We start from the raw sequence: 15,597 nt of genomic DNA, 5'->3' as shown, positions 1-15,597 counted from the left end.
TGTGTGTGTGAGGGGGATACATGTTTGCATATATATACAAGACAATTTCGTGTGTATATTTTAACAAATATTGAGAAAATACTATCACAATGGCTTGCCAAAAATAAAGTAAGAAAAAGCTAAGATGGAACATAATACAAAATATAATTTCTCTCTTTTATAATGTGGTCACAATTCAATCCTGGAGTCGTCTATAACTTTGAGGGAAACACTACTTTGCCCAGAAACACTATGATAAAATTTATAATTAAATCTGAGTACTCATAATCTCTGCCCTAAGATATATGCAAACCCAGTAAATAAATCACTCTGCCTTAGCTAATTCAATAATGTATTTGATACCAGAAGCAACAATCCCCGTACTTTCAATTCCAAGAAAAAAATATCATCAACCTTTGAAACATTCAACAAAACTCTTAGTTGAGTGGTTGCAATACAAAAGTTTGTATAGCACAATCAAACTGTCCTCCAACATCAAAGTGTAAGACAGATAATGTAGCTGTCACAAATTACAACAGAAAAACCAGATGTGATTATAAAGTAGTAGTAAGAAAATAGAGGGAGATGGGGATATAGCTCAGTTGGTAGCGTGCTTGCCTCACATACACAAAGCCCTGGGTTCAATCCCCAGCAAAACACACACACACACACAAAAAAAATAGAGGCATTCTCCAGAAAGTATTTATTACTAACTCTGAAAATATGAATGAATATATTTGATGTTACAGAGACAATGCTTTAAATTTTCTGTAACTATTGTATTCGAACACCTCATGTTTATATTCTTTGACTCTGTAATGATTTCTATATATTAATTCTTACAAAGGTGTCAAATTAACAAGTGACTAATCTTCATAATGAGCATCTAGTTTATAAACTTACTAATAGTCACTAACTTCCTAGCAAGACTAAACAATAACATAATAAAAATTTAACTTAGGAAAAGTGAGACATTACACAAAATCTTTAATCCAATCAACATTTACTAAAAATTATTGTGAAATACAAACAAAACTGCTGTTTCTCAAATAAATGTCATATTCTTCTTACTATACTCATAGAAGAAATAAAATCAATTTAGCTTATTACATTAACACACTCACATTTTTAGCTAATGAAGTTTTATTGAACTAAATGATAATAAGAGATAAAACCCCATGTATGAATTTTACAATATTTTCCTTAGCATGGTACTCTTAATATTTCTTAAAAATACAAACAAAAAACATTTTACCTATGGCTTTATTCTTTAAAATAGTAAAACTATAAATGTTACTCTAATTTCAAACTTTATATTAAATGTACAAATCATTCAATATAAAATATATATATATATTTGGTAAGGGGGATGCCCGGGGATTGAACCCAGGGGCACTTAAACACTGAGCTATATCCCCATCCCTTTTTATTTTGAGACTAGTTCTTGCTAAGTTGCTTAGGGCCTCACTAAATTGCTGAGACTGGCTTTGAACTTATGATCCTCCTCTGGGATTCCCAAACCTCTGGGATTCCAGGTGTATGTTACTGCGCCCAATCCCATCAACAGAATACTAAAAGATATAAGAAAATAACTAGGTATCTTCACTTTTTATGTAATATACTTACCCTAGAACTAAATAAACATTAATGAAAGATAACATTAAAGTAAATTAAAAAATATTTTCCAAAAGTACATAAAGTAAAATTTACTATAAATCTGTTTTTCCAAACTTGGGGGATCATATTCATTGTTCAAAGACTACTTAATGACAAGAAAAATGTTCATGATATGGAAACAAGCAGGAAAAAAAAAAGACTTGTTATTAAAACAAAACACTAAATGCAATATGGTATCCTAAGTTGGATCCTGAGACTAGAAAGGGACATTAGTTGGAAAACTGGTAAAATTCAAATACTATTGTCTGTAGTTTAGTTAACAGTACTGTACTAGTATTAATTATTAGTTTTAATAAATGTTCCATGGTTACGTAAGAGGTTAACATTAGAGGAAGCTGAGTGAAGAATATATGGGATACATGTATGGTATTTGCAACCTTTCTGTGATTCTAAATTTGTTCCAAAAAATGTTTACTTTAAGGGCTATGGCTATGGCTCAGCAATAGCACACCTGCCTGGCATGTGTAAGGCGCTGGGTTAGATTCTCAGCACTGCATACAAATAAACAAATAAAATAAAGGCCTATCAACAACTAAAAAAAAATTAAAAATGTTTACTTTAAAAATTACTCTTCATATTCAGTAGCAAACTTTGGGGACTTTGCATTAAAGAAATCACACATTTATTTTTCTCTCCCCAGCACCACCCCCATACCTAAATGGAGGAAAATAGACTTAACACATACTAAAATGTTAAATTGGTTCACTTGGTAGTAGAATAAAAAGCATTTTTTTCTGTTTATATTTTCTATAGGGTGAATTACTTTCATGATCAAATTATTAACTAAATAATATACATCAGTATCTATTAAAGGTTTCTTTAGAAAGAAAATCTACAAATGTCTAAGCAGAGCCTAAAGGCAGACTGCACAAAACAGGTTAAGACAAAGTATGAAGAACATAGCAGCCAAGAGAAATTGCCAGAAGAATTTAGGCACAATGTAATTAGTAAAATGCTGGAAACTTGCCAATATGCAGAAATGCAACATCTACTCTCAGGCTCGGGGTGCTCAGAGCCAGCAAAATTATGCTGACTCTTCCAGGAATATCCGGAAAAAGCCCACCAATATAAAGTTACACACACTGTTTTTTGTTGTTGTTTCAAACAAAAATAATCCAGCTGAAAGCCTGATGCACAATTGCCTACTGAGAACTTTAGAAACACTCTTTAGAATCACAATGTGTTCCCTAAGTTTTTCTCTCCCTATTTCTTTTCCTAACACATTTCGTCCTCTTTTTTTTTTTTAATATTTATTTTTTAGGTGTAGATGGGCACAACACAATGCTTTTATTTTTATGTGGTGCTGAGGATCGAACCCGGGTCCTGCCTGTGCGAGCGGCAGAGCCACAATCCCAGCCCCACATTTCTACCTCTTATGTCCATTCATCAACCCTCTGGTCTAAAAATGGCAACCTGGTGTCCTTTAGCAACATGGGAAAAATTACCATAGTATTACAGATCACTGGAATTACAAAATCAAATTCTATTACAGATTGTGACACATATTTTTTTAAAATTTATTTTATTTATTTATTTATTTTAGAGAATTTTTTAATATTTATTTTTTAGTTATTGGCGGACACAACATCTTTGTTTGTATGTGGTGCTGAGGATCGAACCCGGCCGCACGCATGCCAGGCAAGCACGCTACCGCTTGAGCCACATCCCCAGCCCTGTGACACATATTTATCAGCAAACTTTTTTTCCTGACACTTTCAGGGCAAAAGGTCTTAGCAATTCATTACAAGGGATCAGACAGATTACACTGTGACAAAGAATCTCTTCCAAGCCATAATGGGGGAGATAGGGTGACTGATAAGGATTAATCTGTTTGCTCCTCCTGAAATAGTTCTAAAGAGTCAGTTCTGGGTTTTATGTTGTTTTTTAAAAATAGTTTTTTAAAAATACTTTTTAATTCTTTGCTTATGAGTCACCCTCATTCTCAGCTCACAGTATAGGAAGGTATTAGAACTGCTACCAATAACCATGTATGTGCCTTCTTTTTTATTTTGAATCCTATGGACTCTAATCAGATACCCCAGCTTATTATACATAAAAGGTGCAAAAATGAAGGGCTACACTCAGAGCCAAAAGGGGTCTTACATGTTAAAGTGCTTGGTTTTTACTTCATGAGTTTTTTATAAGAGTCATTTTAAGCATCAGAAGCCTTTGTGTTTACTTTCCATTTTAGTCATATTTAAGAAAATAGAGATTACTTAAAAAGTGATTCTTGGGTATGAAGACTACTACATTACTCCTTTAAGTCCTGTTTTATAAAATCTTTGAGCTTAATTCAAGAGTTAGCTACAAAGTACTGAAGTCTCATACAATTATGTATATAAAATACTCATGCTAAAGCCTTAAGATTTTTACATTTTCCACATGCAAATTACAATTTTGAAGTCCCCAAACTATTCAACTTTCTAAATAGAAGGTACAATACCACTCAGGCAAGATTTTCATTTTAACGTAACTGACCAATGGTATATATAACATGTCTATTACCTAAATGTACTTTAAATACTATACTGGAATCTAAATAAAATGATTTGTTTAAATATTCAAATTTCTCCAGTAGGAGGCATTATCAATCTAATAACACCAATCCGGCAGGCAGCACAATACAGTAAAAATATAGGCTTTGGGACTAGAGATCTAAGTTCTTACTTACTCTATCTGACTCTACATTTCCTTATAGGCAAGTTAAAAAACACTTCCTACCACCCGCTTCATATGAATGTTTGTTACAGGTTTGAAAGGTGTTGTAGTAATAAGCATGAGGGTCAAATTAGAGGAGTGGACAATGAAAATGGAGAAATGAAAATGAATTAGAGTTAATGCTTGGGTGCTATCATCAATAACATCTGATGACTGATTAAACAGGGAAGAAAAGTAGATGTCAAGGAAAACACACTCGGTTTAGATAAGCATATATTCACTGAGCAAAGGAACACAAGAAAAAGACAAGGTTTAGAGAAGCACATACATGGGCTGGGAATATAGCTCAGTTGGTAGAGTGCTTGCCTCACATGCACAAGGCCCTGGGTTCAATCCCCAGCACCACACACACTCACAAAAAAAAAAAAAAAAAAAAAAAAAAAAAAAAAGCACATACATTCTGTTTTAAATGCACTGTGATACCTGTGAGATACATAAATGGATGCTTAATGGACAAACTGAATACTAGATTGAAGGTGAGAGAGATATCTGGGAACCATTCAGCTTACAGATTCAAGATATAAGAAAAGATGTGAGAGTGAGAAGGAAAGTAAGACTTACTGAAACTCAAAAACACTTAAGGTGGACACTCAATGTTCAAGAAGCAGGAGGGGGAGGAGATGTAGCTAGTTTAATGGCAGAGCTCTTGTCTAATACATGTCCTTTCCCGGTTCCGATGACAATAAGAACAACCCAGAAGCAGCACCACCAATACCCTCCCCCCAAAAAAAGAAGGTGGAGAAGTGAAGAGGAGAAGAAAAAAAGCAAGAAAGAAGCAGCAAGAGGAAAACCTCCCAAGAGTGTGGTATCTGAAGACTAGGAAAGAAAGAGCAAAGGAAGAATAGGGCAAAATCAGTTAAGGTAAGATTGCAGAAACCAGGCTTAGTTTGGAGAAAATAATATTTAGTATGAGTTTGGAAGAGTAGAAGAGAGAGAGCGAGCTGTCTTCAAATTTGTCTTATGGAATCATGGTCCTGACTTGCTCCTGAAACAGACTATTAAGAAGTACATAGAAGGGCTGGGGATGTGGCTCAAGTGGTAACGCGCTTGCCTGGCATGCCCAGGGCGCTGGGTTCGATCCTCAGCAACACATACAAATAAAATAAAGATGTTGTGTCCACCGAAAACTGAAAAATAAATATTACAAAATTCTCTCTCTCTCTCTCTCACTCTCTCTCTCTCTCTCCTATCTTTAAAAATAAATTTTAAAAAAAAAAAGAAGTAAAACAAATTTCCAACTAACAAGGATTTTATTCTCTTTTTAAAAATTGAATTCCCAATCACTAACAGAGTCTCAATAGTAGATTCCACTACTAGGGAAGAAGATGAGATGACTTGAGCTTCCTTCCAAATGAAGTGATTTCAAGGACTAAACTAAATCTGAAATACTTAGCATTAAAAGAAATAAAGGGAAAGATACAATAAAATGCTTCTTAAAATTTATAAATATAAATTAACAGCTCTATGAAGTTTTAAAAATTAGTCAATTAATTCTAAATAAAGCACATAAGAAAGATAAGGCATTTTTAACCTCATTAGTCCAAAGTAAAATATTTAATATGATATAAACCTTTTTAAGTTTCCACCAAATTTTAGAGTGGTTTTTAATGGCACTAAAACCTACTCAATGGGGCTGGGGATGTGGCTCAAGCGGTAGCGTGCTCGCCTGGCATGTGTGCGGCCTGCGTTCGATCCTCAGCACCACATACAAACAAAGATGTTGTGTCTGCCGAAAACTAAAAAATAAATATTTTTAAAAAAAAAAAACCTACTCAACTTAGTTTTCCTAATTTTTCTACTTAAGTTTCTATATTATTTCCACCCCCCCCCCCTTTTTTTTTAAAGTTCGGGCACATAAATATGTTTGTTTTAAAGTGCAGTTTAAAAGTGATTTACAATGTGGATACTTTCGGTTTTCCCTCCAAATCCATTCTCTAACATTTTCCCTACCCTGCCCTAGGAGACCTGAGTGGGATTAGGGTAGCTCAGGTTGGGGATAGAGCATATGCTTGCCTACATGGCACACAAGAAAGAGAAAATAGTGTTAATGAACACTTTTTTCTTCTTCATTTTTCTTCCCCCCAGTACTTGGGATTGAATCCAGAGGAGTTAAAATACACCTCCAGCTCTTTTTATGTTTTGTTTTGTGACAGGATCTCATATATTGTCCAGGCTGACCTTGAGCTTGTGATCCTCCAGCCTCAACCTTCCATGTAGCTGGGATTATAGCCATGCACACTGTGCTCTATTTGGACACATTTTAAATGGTAAAAATCATGATTCTCATAAAGATAGTAAAATGAACATATGCCAAAGATATTTAATTAATTTTAATGATAGAACTGGTTCAGAGGAAAATTCCAAAAAACACACATTACATGAAGAATAGGGAATTCTGGCTGGGTATGGTGGTGCACATCTGAAAATTCCAGCAGCTTGCGGGGCTCAGGTGGGAAAATCTCAAGTTCAAAACCAGCCTCAGCAATTTAGCTAGGCCCTAAACAACTTAGCAAGACCTTGTCTCAAAATACAAAATAAAAAGGGCTGGGGAGGGGCTGAGGTTGTGGATCAGATGTAGAGCGTTCAACTGGCAAGCATGGGACACTGGGTTCAATCCTCAGCACCACATAAAAATAAAATATTGTGTCCACCTATAACTAAAAAAATAAATATTTAATGGGGGGCTGGGAATGCAGCTTATTGTGTTAAGAACCCTTCAGTTCAATCCCCAGTACTAAAGAAAAAAAAAATAGGGAATTCTGAAATGAATTTATAAACTGATGCAAAATATGTATAATCACAGGGTCAGAATTCAACTGCATCCCACTGGATACAATTTACATTTTGATTATTTCCTTTTTGTTATGGTAGTATTAAAATATATCTAACATAAAAATTACCATCTTAACCATTGTTATTAAATAAATTCACAGTGTTCTATAGCCATCACCACTATCTGCTTCTAGAACTTTTTCCCAAATTATACAACTGAAACTCAAAACTTATTAAATAATGGTCTAATTATAAACAATAATTCTCCATTCTTTCCTACCCACAGCCCCTGGCAACCACACCATCCTACCTTCTGACACTGCATCTTTTTCATATAAGTGGAATCATCTTACAGTAGTCTTTTTGTGGCTTTTTTTTTTTTTTTTTTTTTTTTTTTTTGATGGTCCTGGGGCAATATCAGGCAAGCACTCTACTACTGACCTACACCTTTGGCTCTTTTAAAATTTTTATTTTGGGCTGGGGATGTGTCTCAAGCAGTAGCATGCTCACCTGGCATGCGTGCGGCCCGGGTTCGATCCTCAGCACCACATACAAACGAAGATGTTGTGTCCGCTGAAAACTAAAGAATAAATATTTTAAAAATTCTCTCTCTCTCCCTCTCTCTCTCTTAAAAAAAAAAAAAAAAAAACTAAATAAATAAATAAATTTTTATTTTGAGACAGGGTCTTACTAAGTTACCCAGGCTGGCATCAAACTTGTGTTCTTCCTCCCTCGGCCTCATGAGTAGCAGGGATTACAGGTATATGCCACCATGCCTAGATTGTGATTGGTTTATTTCACTTAGCATAATATCCTCAAGATTCATCCACTTGTTAACATGTTACATAATTTCCTTCCTTTTAAAGGCTACATATTCCTTTGGTCTTTGCACTTTTGTCAAAAGTCTTTTTTTTTCTTTTTACCATGTGACAGTTTATTTCTGGGCTTTCTACTCTATTCCATTGGTCTATGTCTGTTAATATGCTAGTATCTCACACTGTTTTGATTACTGTTACTTTGTAGTACCAGTAATAAGGAAGTATGTTCTTTTTCTAACTTTGGCTATCTGAATTCCCCTAAGATTTCATATGAATTTCAGGATGGACTTTCTATTTCTGTGAAAAGATGTAATCAAAAATTTAAAATTCTATTTATTTATTTTGGTACTGAGGATTGAACCCAGTGACACTTAAGCACTGAGCCACATACCCAGCCCTTTCTATTTTTTCTTTTTGAAGACAAGGTCTCAATAAATTGCTGAGGCTGGCTTTGAACTTGCCATCCTGCTGCCTCAGCCTCCAGAGTCACTGGGATTACAGGCATATGTCACCGTGCCTAGCTGTCATCAGGATTTTTATATGAATTTTACTGAGTCTGGAGATTGCTTTGGGCAGGACTATCATATTAACAGTATCAATTCTTTCAATCCATAAATGTGAGGTATGTTTCCATTTATTTATGTCATTAATTTCTTTCAGTAATAGTCTATAGTTTTCATTGTATGTCTTTTACCACTTTGGTTGTTACTTCCTAAATATTTTATTCTTTTTTGATGCTATTGTAAATCATTCCCTTTTCAGAATGGGCATTGTTAGTATACGTTAACTTTGTACCCTGCTCCTTACCTAACTGTACTACTTCCAAGTTTTTTTTTTTAATCTTTAGAATTCACTATATATAAGGTATATATCATATGCAAACAGAACAATTTTACATCTCCCTTTACCATTTGAAAGGCTTTTATTTCTTTTTCTTGTCTTTCTGCTCTGGTTTAAACTTCTAATACTAAGATAAGTGATGAAAGCAGGAAGACTTACCTTATTCTTGATCAAATTTTCCTTATGTTTTTGTTTGATACTACTAGAGATTAAACCCAGGGACACTATCACTGAACTATATCCCAAGTCCTTTTTTTTTTTTTTTTTTAAAGACAAGTTCTTGCTAAATTGCCAAGGTTGATCTTCAGTTTGCAATCCTCCTGTCTCAGTCTACTGAGTTGCTGGGATTACAGATGTGCAACACAAGGCCCATCATATTTTCCCTGTTCTTAATGACCCTGCTAACTATTCTGAGATATACCAAGTTTTTGTTATTGTTGTTTGTACTGGAGAGTGAATTCATGAGCACTTAACCACTGAGCCACACCCCCAGCCCTTTTTTGTATTTTACTTAGATGCAGGGTCTCACTGAGTTACTTAGGGCCTTGCTAACTTACCGAGGCTGGCTTTGAACTTGCTTCCCAGTCTTCCCAGCTGCTGGGATTACAGGCATGAGCATCACACCCAGCCCAAGCCAAGTATTTTGTAGAATATTCCTCTATTGAAATGTTTTTCTCCCAAATAGAATAGGATTACAGACTTGGGATAAATTTCCATTTCCATCATATTATACATCTTGAAATATGCTATAAACATGACTTCTCATGGCTGATAACTCTGGTCATCTAAAATAGTATTTGTTACTTTTCTCTCTATGAAATTACTCTTGCCCACTCTCCTTTTCCACACTGTACTCTGTGGAAGGAAGGATGTATTTGTCTTAAATGAAGATATTAAATTCATACTTTAAGGAGTGAGAGGTATGTTTCACCTTAATGAAGACTAAGCACTGACAAATTATTTGGAGTTCTTCTGCATAGGAAATTGGTCTCTTCTTCATTTATTTACTTAATCATTTACTTATGCTAGTATGAACCCATAAATACTTTTTTAATATTCTGGGTAATATTCAATAATATTTTACATTTTACTTATTTTCTTGCTCAAATTATTTCAATTATGGGCACTGGGAGCTCTTTCATTTAGCTCCTATGTTTCTTCAACATTTTCCCATTAATGTTGGAAGGGTTTTTGTTTTTGTTTGGCACAATAGTATGCTCTGAATGGATCTTATAAATTTCTTTTCCCAGTTCTAGAATCAGCCATTTTCCCAAGGAATCCTGATTCCTTTTAATGAAGAAAGACTTTAGAAACCACGATCTAGGGGGTAGGTATGCTTTTGTTACAGGGATATAATTGCTTCTAACAAGGATATCATTGCTTCTAGGAAAAGCCTCTGCTTTTAGCTGAATTTATTTAACTTTTCTAGGAAAATGAATAATAAAATATAGAAATAAATTCATAAAGACCAGATTAATTACATGGAATTTTTAAATGAATACAATTGTAGATGGGGTATTCATTATCACTTTTTAATACATGTATTCTGAAAACATACCAAAAAGATATAAAAGGGACCAAGTTTTAATATACAATTAAAACATATCCTTTTTTGGAAAAAGAAAACAGTAACAAATGTATAATGTCAGGAATAAAAAAGAAACATGGTTTCTGAAAGTCAAAAAGTAGGTCACCAGCTTTTTCGTCTTTGTACTCTTTTTACACATTTACAAAATACTTAAAATGGAGCATAATGGAACTCATCTCTTAATTCCAGCAACTTGGGAGGATAAGGCAGGAGGATGACAAACTCCAGAGCAGCCTTGGCAACTTACTGAGACTCTTGTCTCAAAATTATTAAAAAAAAAAAAAAAAAAACAGCCAGGCATGGTGATGCACATCTATCATCGCAGCAATTTGAGAAGTTGAGGTGGGAGAATCGCCAAGTTCAGGGCCAGCTGGGACAATTTAGCAAGGCCCTGTTTCAAAATAAAAAGGGCCAGGATGTAGCTCAGAGGTGAAGCACCCCTGGTTATAAATAAAAATTTAAGGAGTATGTAGATGTAGTTTGGTGGTAAATGCCCCTGGGTTCTATCCCAAGTATCCCCAAAATTTTTTTTAAAAAAAAGGAAAAGAAAAGAAAGTCTAGTCCAGGTGGTTTTATAGATGAATTCTGTCAAATATGTGAAAGAAAAAAGTTTACATAAAAGTATTCAGGAGGAGAATCCTTCCTTCCTTGGAAGAATTAGTATAACTTTCAATAAAGTTACACACTGATCTCCTTTGTGGTAATTCATGAAAAAAATTTTAAACTATTAGAGAACAGAATGTGAGCATACCAGAAATCAAAGGTTGGCTTAATATTAGCAAAACCAAAGTTAATTGTTCACATTAGCAGACTAAAAGGGAGAAAAATTCCATTGTTATTAATAGATTCAAAGAAAAGAAGCATTTTCAGGGGTTTCTCTCAAGAGAAAAGCAGAACTATAAGCTATGTTCAAATACTCAAGTAGGACACAGCTCCCCAGATTCAAGCTGCTATGCTTACAGAGGAAAGACCTCTCTTAAATGACAAAGGTGCTTCCTAAAACACTGCTTCCAAAGGGGGAGGGGGGGAGAAAGTCAAGGATCCTAACCAAGCTTTCCTTATATTTCATATTAAATGTAGTCATACTTGGTGTGCCATCACCCATTTGTTATGACAGCTTACCAACAGTCTTTTAACAATCTCTATATAAGACAAAGATGACCTATGATACTGCTCCCTAACCTACCACCACTTATAACTAATCATCTGCATTTAAGGAGAGATGAATGGCACATATGTTATTTTTAATCTTATTCAGAATATCTGTGTATAATTAACTCCCCCCCTACCTTGTTACCACCCATGAAAGGGCTCCCTACTATAGGAAGCACTACTGTTTCCACTAGGACAGATATTAAGAAAGTTCAGTAGACTCCATCTTACTCCAATTTAAAATAGACCAGAAGTCAGTTGGTTAAAGCAGGAAATTAACACACACACAGGCTCAGGGATGGAAGAACATGTACTTAACATGTATGAGACACAGGAATCAATTCCAAGAATGTATGCATTCATAAGTAAATAAATAATAACATACTTCATGTGATTCAGGATAAACACATAAAAAGTAATGAATTAATCAAGCCTAAATAAATTAAACTCAATCTACTGAGTTATAGAAAGAGAAATAGAAAAAATAAGAGAAATTATTCAAGATCTTTCTACAGTTATTCAGACATTATCATTATCCTCAGCTGCAGGAATTTTAAAGAAACCCAAGTAAGATTACAAAATAATAATACTAACAAGAACAATGATGAAATGAGGAAAAAAACAACATTTTACAATGACAATAATGAATTGAAAAAAAAAAAGAACACCTTAATACAATATAAAACTGCAGAACATGAAAGGGTAAAAAAAGCTTTGAAATAAATAAAAGAGAGATTACTTACAAAGGAAGGGCAATTAAAACTTCAATAGCAATATAGGCAAAGGACCGGAAAAGACAGGGTGCACACACCTACAGTCTCAGCTCCTGAGGAGGCTCAGACAGAAGGATCACAAGTTCAATGCCAGCCTGGACAACTTAGCAGACCCTATCTCAAAATAAAAACGAGCTGGGTGCACTGGTGGTGGCACCATATATAGTGATACACACCTATAATCCCAGCAATTTGGGAGGCTAAAACTGGAAGATCACAAGTATGAAGCCAGCCTTAGCCACTTAGTGGGACCCTCCTCTCTCTCTCTCTCTCTCTCTCTCCCCCCTCTAGATATATCTTAATATTTATTTTTTAATTGTAGGTGGACATAATATCTTTATTTCATTTTTATGTGGTGCTGAAGATCGAACCCAGTGCCTCACATGTGCTCTAGGCAAGCACTCTATCACTGAGCCATACCCGAGCCAGCCTACCCTCCACCTTCAGCTATTTAGCAAGTCACTGTCTCAAAATAAAAAGACTAAGGATGTGGCTCCTTGGTGGGAGGGAGGGAGGGAGGGAGGGAGGAAGATAATCCAGCAAGTCAGGAGGCTGAGGCAGGAGGATTGCAAATTGAAAACCAGCCTCAGCTTCCCTAAGCAGCTTAGTAAGATCCTGACTCAAAATAAAAAGGGCTAGATTTGTAACTCAGTGGCAAAGTACCTTTGGGTTCAATTCCCAGTACCACTCCCCCCCCCCCCAAAAAAAAAAAAAAACAGAGTAAAGAAAAAATAAGCAGGGCTGGGGATGTGGCTCAAGCGGTAGCGCGCTTGCCTGGCATGCGTGCGGCCCGGGTTGGATCCTCAGCACCACATACAAAGATGTTGTGTCCACCGATAACTAAAAAATAAATACTAAAATTCTCATTCATTCCCTCTCTCTCTCTCTCTCTCTCTCTCTCTCTCTCTCTCTCTCTCTCTCTGTCTCTCTTTAAAAAAAAAAAAGTAAGAAAGAAAAAATAAGCAGGTCCTCAAAGAAAAAACAAAACAGTCTCTTTTTCGCCAAAAGTTCTTCACTGAAAGAAATTTTATGCATGTAGTTCATATAGAAAACCAAATTATCAGGGAAGGAAAGTCAAATCAAAAAGATACAGTGAGCCAAGAAAGCAGTAAAGTGATTAAATAAATTTTAAAATAAAAAATTTGGTAGTGTTGGGGATTGAACCTAAGTGTCTCAAGAATGCCTAACAAGGGGCTGGGGATGTGGCTCAAGCGGTGGCTCACTCACCTGGCATGCATGTGGCCAGGGTTCGATCCTCAGCACCACATACAAACAAAGATATTGTGTCCGCCAAAAACTAAAGAATAAATATTAAAAAAAACAATTCTCTCTCTCTCTCTCTCTAATAATAATAATAATAATAAAAAGAATGCCTAACAAGTACTTGATCACAGAGCTACATCTCCCGGTAAAGTAGGCAAACAAATTTAAGCAAAGACTGATTATTTAAAACAACCATTTGTCTAGAACTTTCAATGTATGCAGAACAGTAGTGTTACTAGTTGAAACTAGGACAATCAAGAGTATTCTAAGTTACTTTATTATTCAGGGATAGGTTAAAGTCACTGAATAATTTCTTTAAACTTTCCTAGGAAAAGTATGCATGTTAAAAGTAACTAGAATAACCACTAAAAGAATTAAAAATATATTAACTTTAAAAACAAGTTAATTTGCACACAGGGAAGATACTGAAAAATGGAATGAGGAAAAAAAAATTTGCACACATAAAAGCAGCACACTTTGAATTCAATAAAGAATGATAAGAGGGCTGGGACATAGTTCAGTGGGAGAGCACTTATCTACTAGCAACTGTTAAGTTCTGGATTTGATTCCCGGCACTGGGGGGAATCGAAAACAATAGGAGGGAGGAAGAGTAAAACAAATAGGCAACAGAAAAGGATACAAATAAATCTAAATCAATCAGTAACCACCATTGACTGAAATTCTCCAGTTACAAAATAAAGACCAGCATTCAGAAAAAAAACAAGGCTGAGTGTGGTGGTGCACACCTGTAATCCCAGTGACTCAGGAGGCTGAGGCAGGAAGATCACAAGTTCAAAGCCAGCCTCAGCAATTCAGTGAGGTCCTAAAAGCAACTCATCAAGACCTTGTCTCTAAATAAAATACAAAAAGGGCTGGGGATGTGTCTCAGTGGTTAAGCACCCCTGGGTTCAATCTCTGGGGCCTCCCCTCCCCCACAAAAAAAATGCAGAACAAAACCAAAATTCAACATCAATGAGTCACAAGCCAAAGCATATAGGTACATGAAAAGCTACAGAATGAAAAAAACATTCCAAAAGAAAGCCAGAGTGACTATATTAATCTAAGAACACAATAACAATAACAACAACAAAAAAGAGCCAAGATCAGTAGCACACACCTGTAATCCCAGCAGCTCAGGAGGCTGAGGCAGGTGGATTGAGAGTTCAAAGTCAGCCTTAGCAATGGTGAGGTGCTAAGCAATTCAGTAAGATCCTGTCTCTAAATAAAATACAAAATAGGGCTGGGATGTGGCTCAGTAGTAGAGTACCCCGAGTTCAATTTCCAGCAGCCTCCCCCCACCAAAAAAAATACCCAAAAGAAAAACAACATAAAAAAACATAAAGCTTAAAGTATTTTTAAAGAGATTCAGGCTGTAGCTCAGTGGTAGAGTACTTGCCTAGCACCACATAAAAATAAAAATTAAAATAAAGATATTGTGTCCATCTACAACTAAAAAATATACATTAAAAATATTGAGATAGAGTACCTTTTCATAACAATAAAAGTTCCAAATTGTTGTTATTTTGTTGTAGTTTGTTATTAATGTCTTAATAACATAGACTGAAAAATATGTCAAGTAAAAATTAACAAATCTATAAGGAAAAACTAACTGCCAAGACTACCATCTTGGTAAGAAACACTGATGTATCTTTCTCAGGAGAGAAACCAATAGAGCCGTCAATTCCCAAAATAAAACCAAAATCAAACAAAAGACAAACACAAGATTTTACTAGAACAACCAACAAGAGCATGGATATATGTGCAACATTATACTTAAAAATGGAGAGTTTATATTCTTTCCAAATACACAAAGAACATTTAAGAAAACAAGCCATAAACTAAGTCTTCAGGTTAGTCTCTACAAATTATGACACTATGGTCTCTGATAATAATAAAATAATTGAAATAGTATTACAAAATATTTTATATTTAAAGAGTGGATTTGTTTACTTCTGTGGTGCTGAGAATATAACCTAGGGCCTTGAGCATGCTAAGCAAGCACTCTACCACTGAGTTA

General features: G+C 35.1%; 1 protein-coding gene across 4 annotated transcripts in view; it reads right to left on the bottom strand.

Annotated features, from left to right (window-relative positions):
- The window catches only part of Frs2 (fibroblast growth factor receptor substrate 2), a 116,731-nt gene that overhangs the window by 19,725 nt on the left and 81,409 nt on the right, over positions 1–15,597 (bottom strand). The window contains exon 1 of one of the 4 annotated variants that reach the window (XM_076854852.1): positions 5,999–6,050. The exons of the other annotated variants lie outside the window; for them this stretch is intronic. Coding sequence (XP_076710967.1) covers position 5,999 — 1 coding nt within the window. The 5' untranslated portion in view covers positions 6,000–6,050. Of the gene's footprint in view, positions 1–5,998; positions 6,051–15,597 lie in introns of those variants that run through there. 4 annotated transcript variants of the gene reach the window in all.

The sequence above is a fragment of the Callospermophilus lateralis genome, chromosome 4, assembly GCF_048772815.1.
Source record: "Callospermophilus lateralis isolate mCalLat2 chromosome 4, mCalLat2.hap1, whole genome shotgun sequence".
NCBI lineage: Eukaryota > Metazoa > Chordata > Mammalia > Rodentia > Sciuridae > Callospermophilus > Callospermophilus lateralis.
The sequence above is the reverse complement of the archived record's forward strand: the minus strand, read 5'-3'. Positions and strand labels throughout refer to the sequence as shown.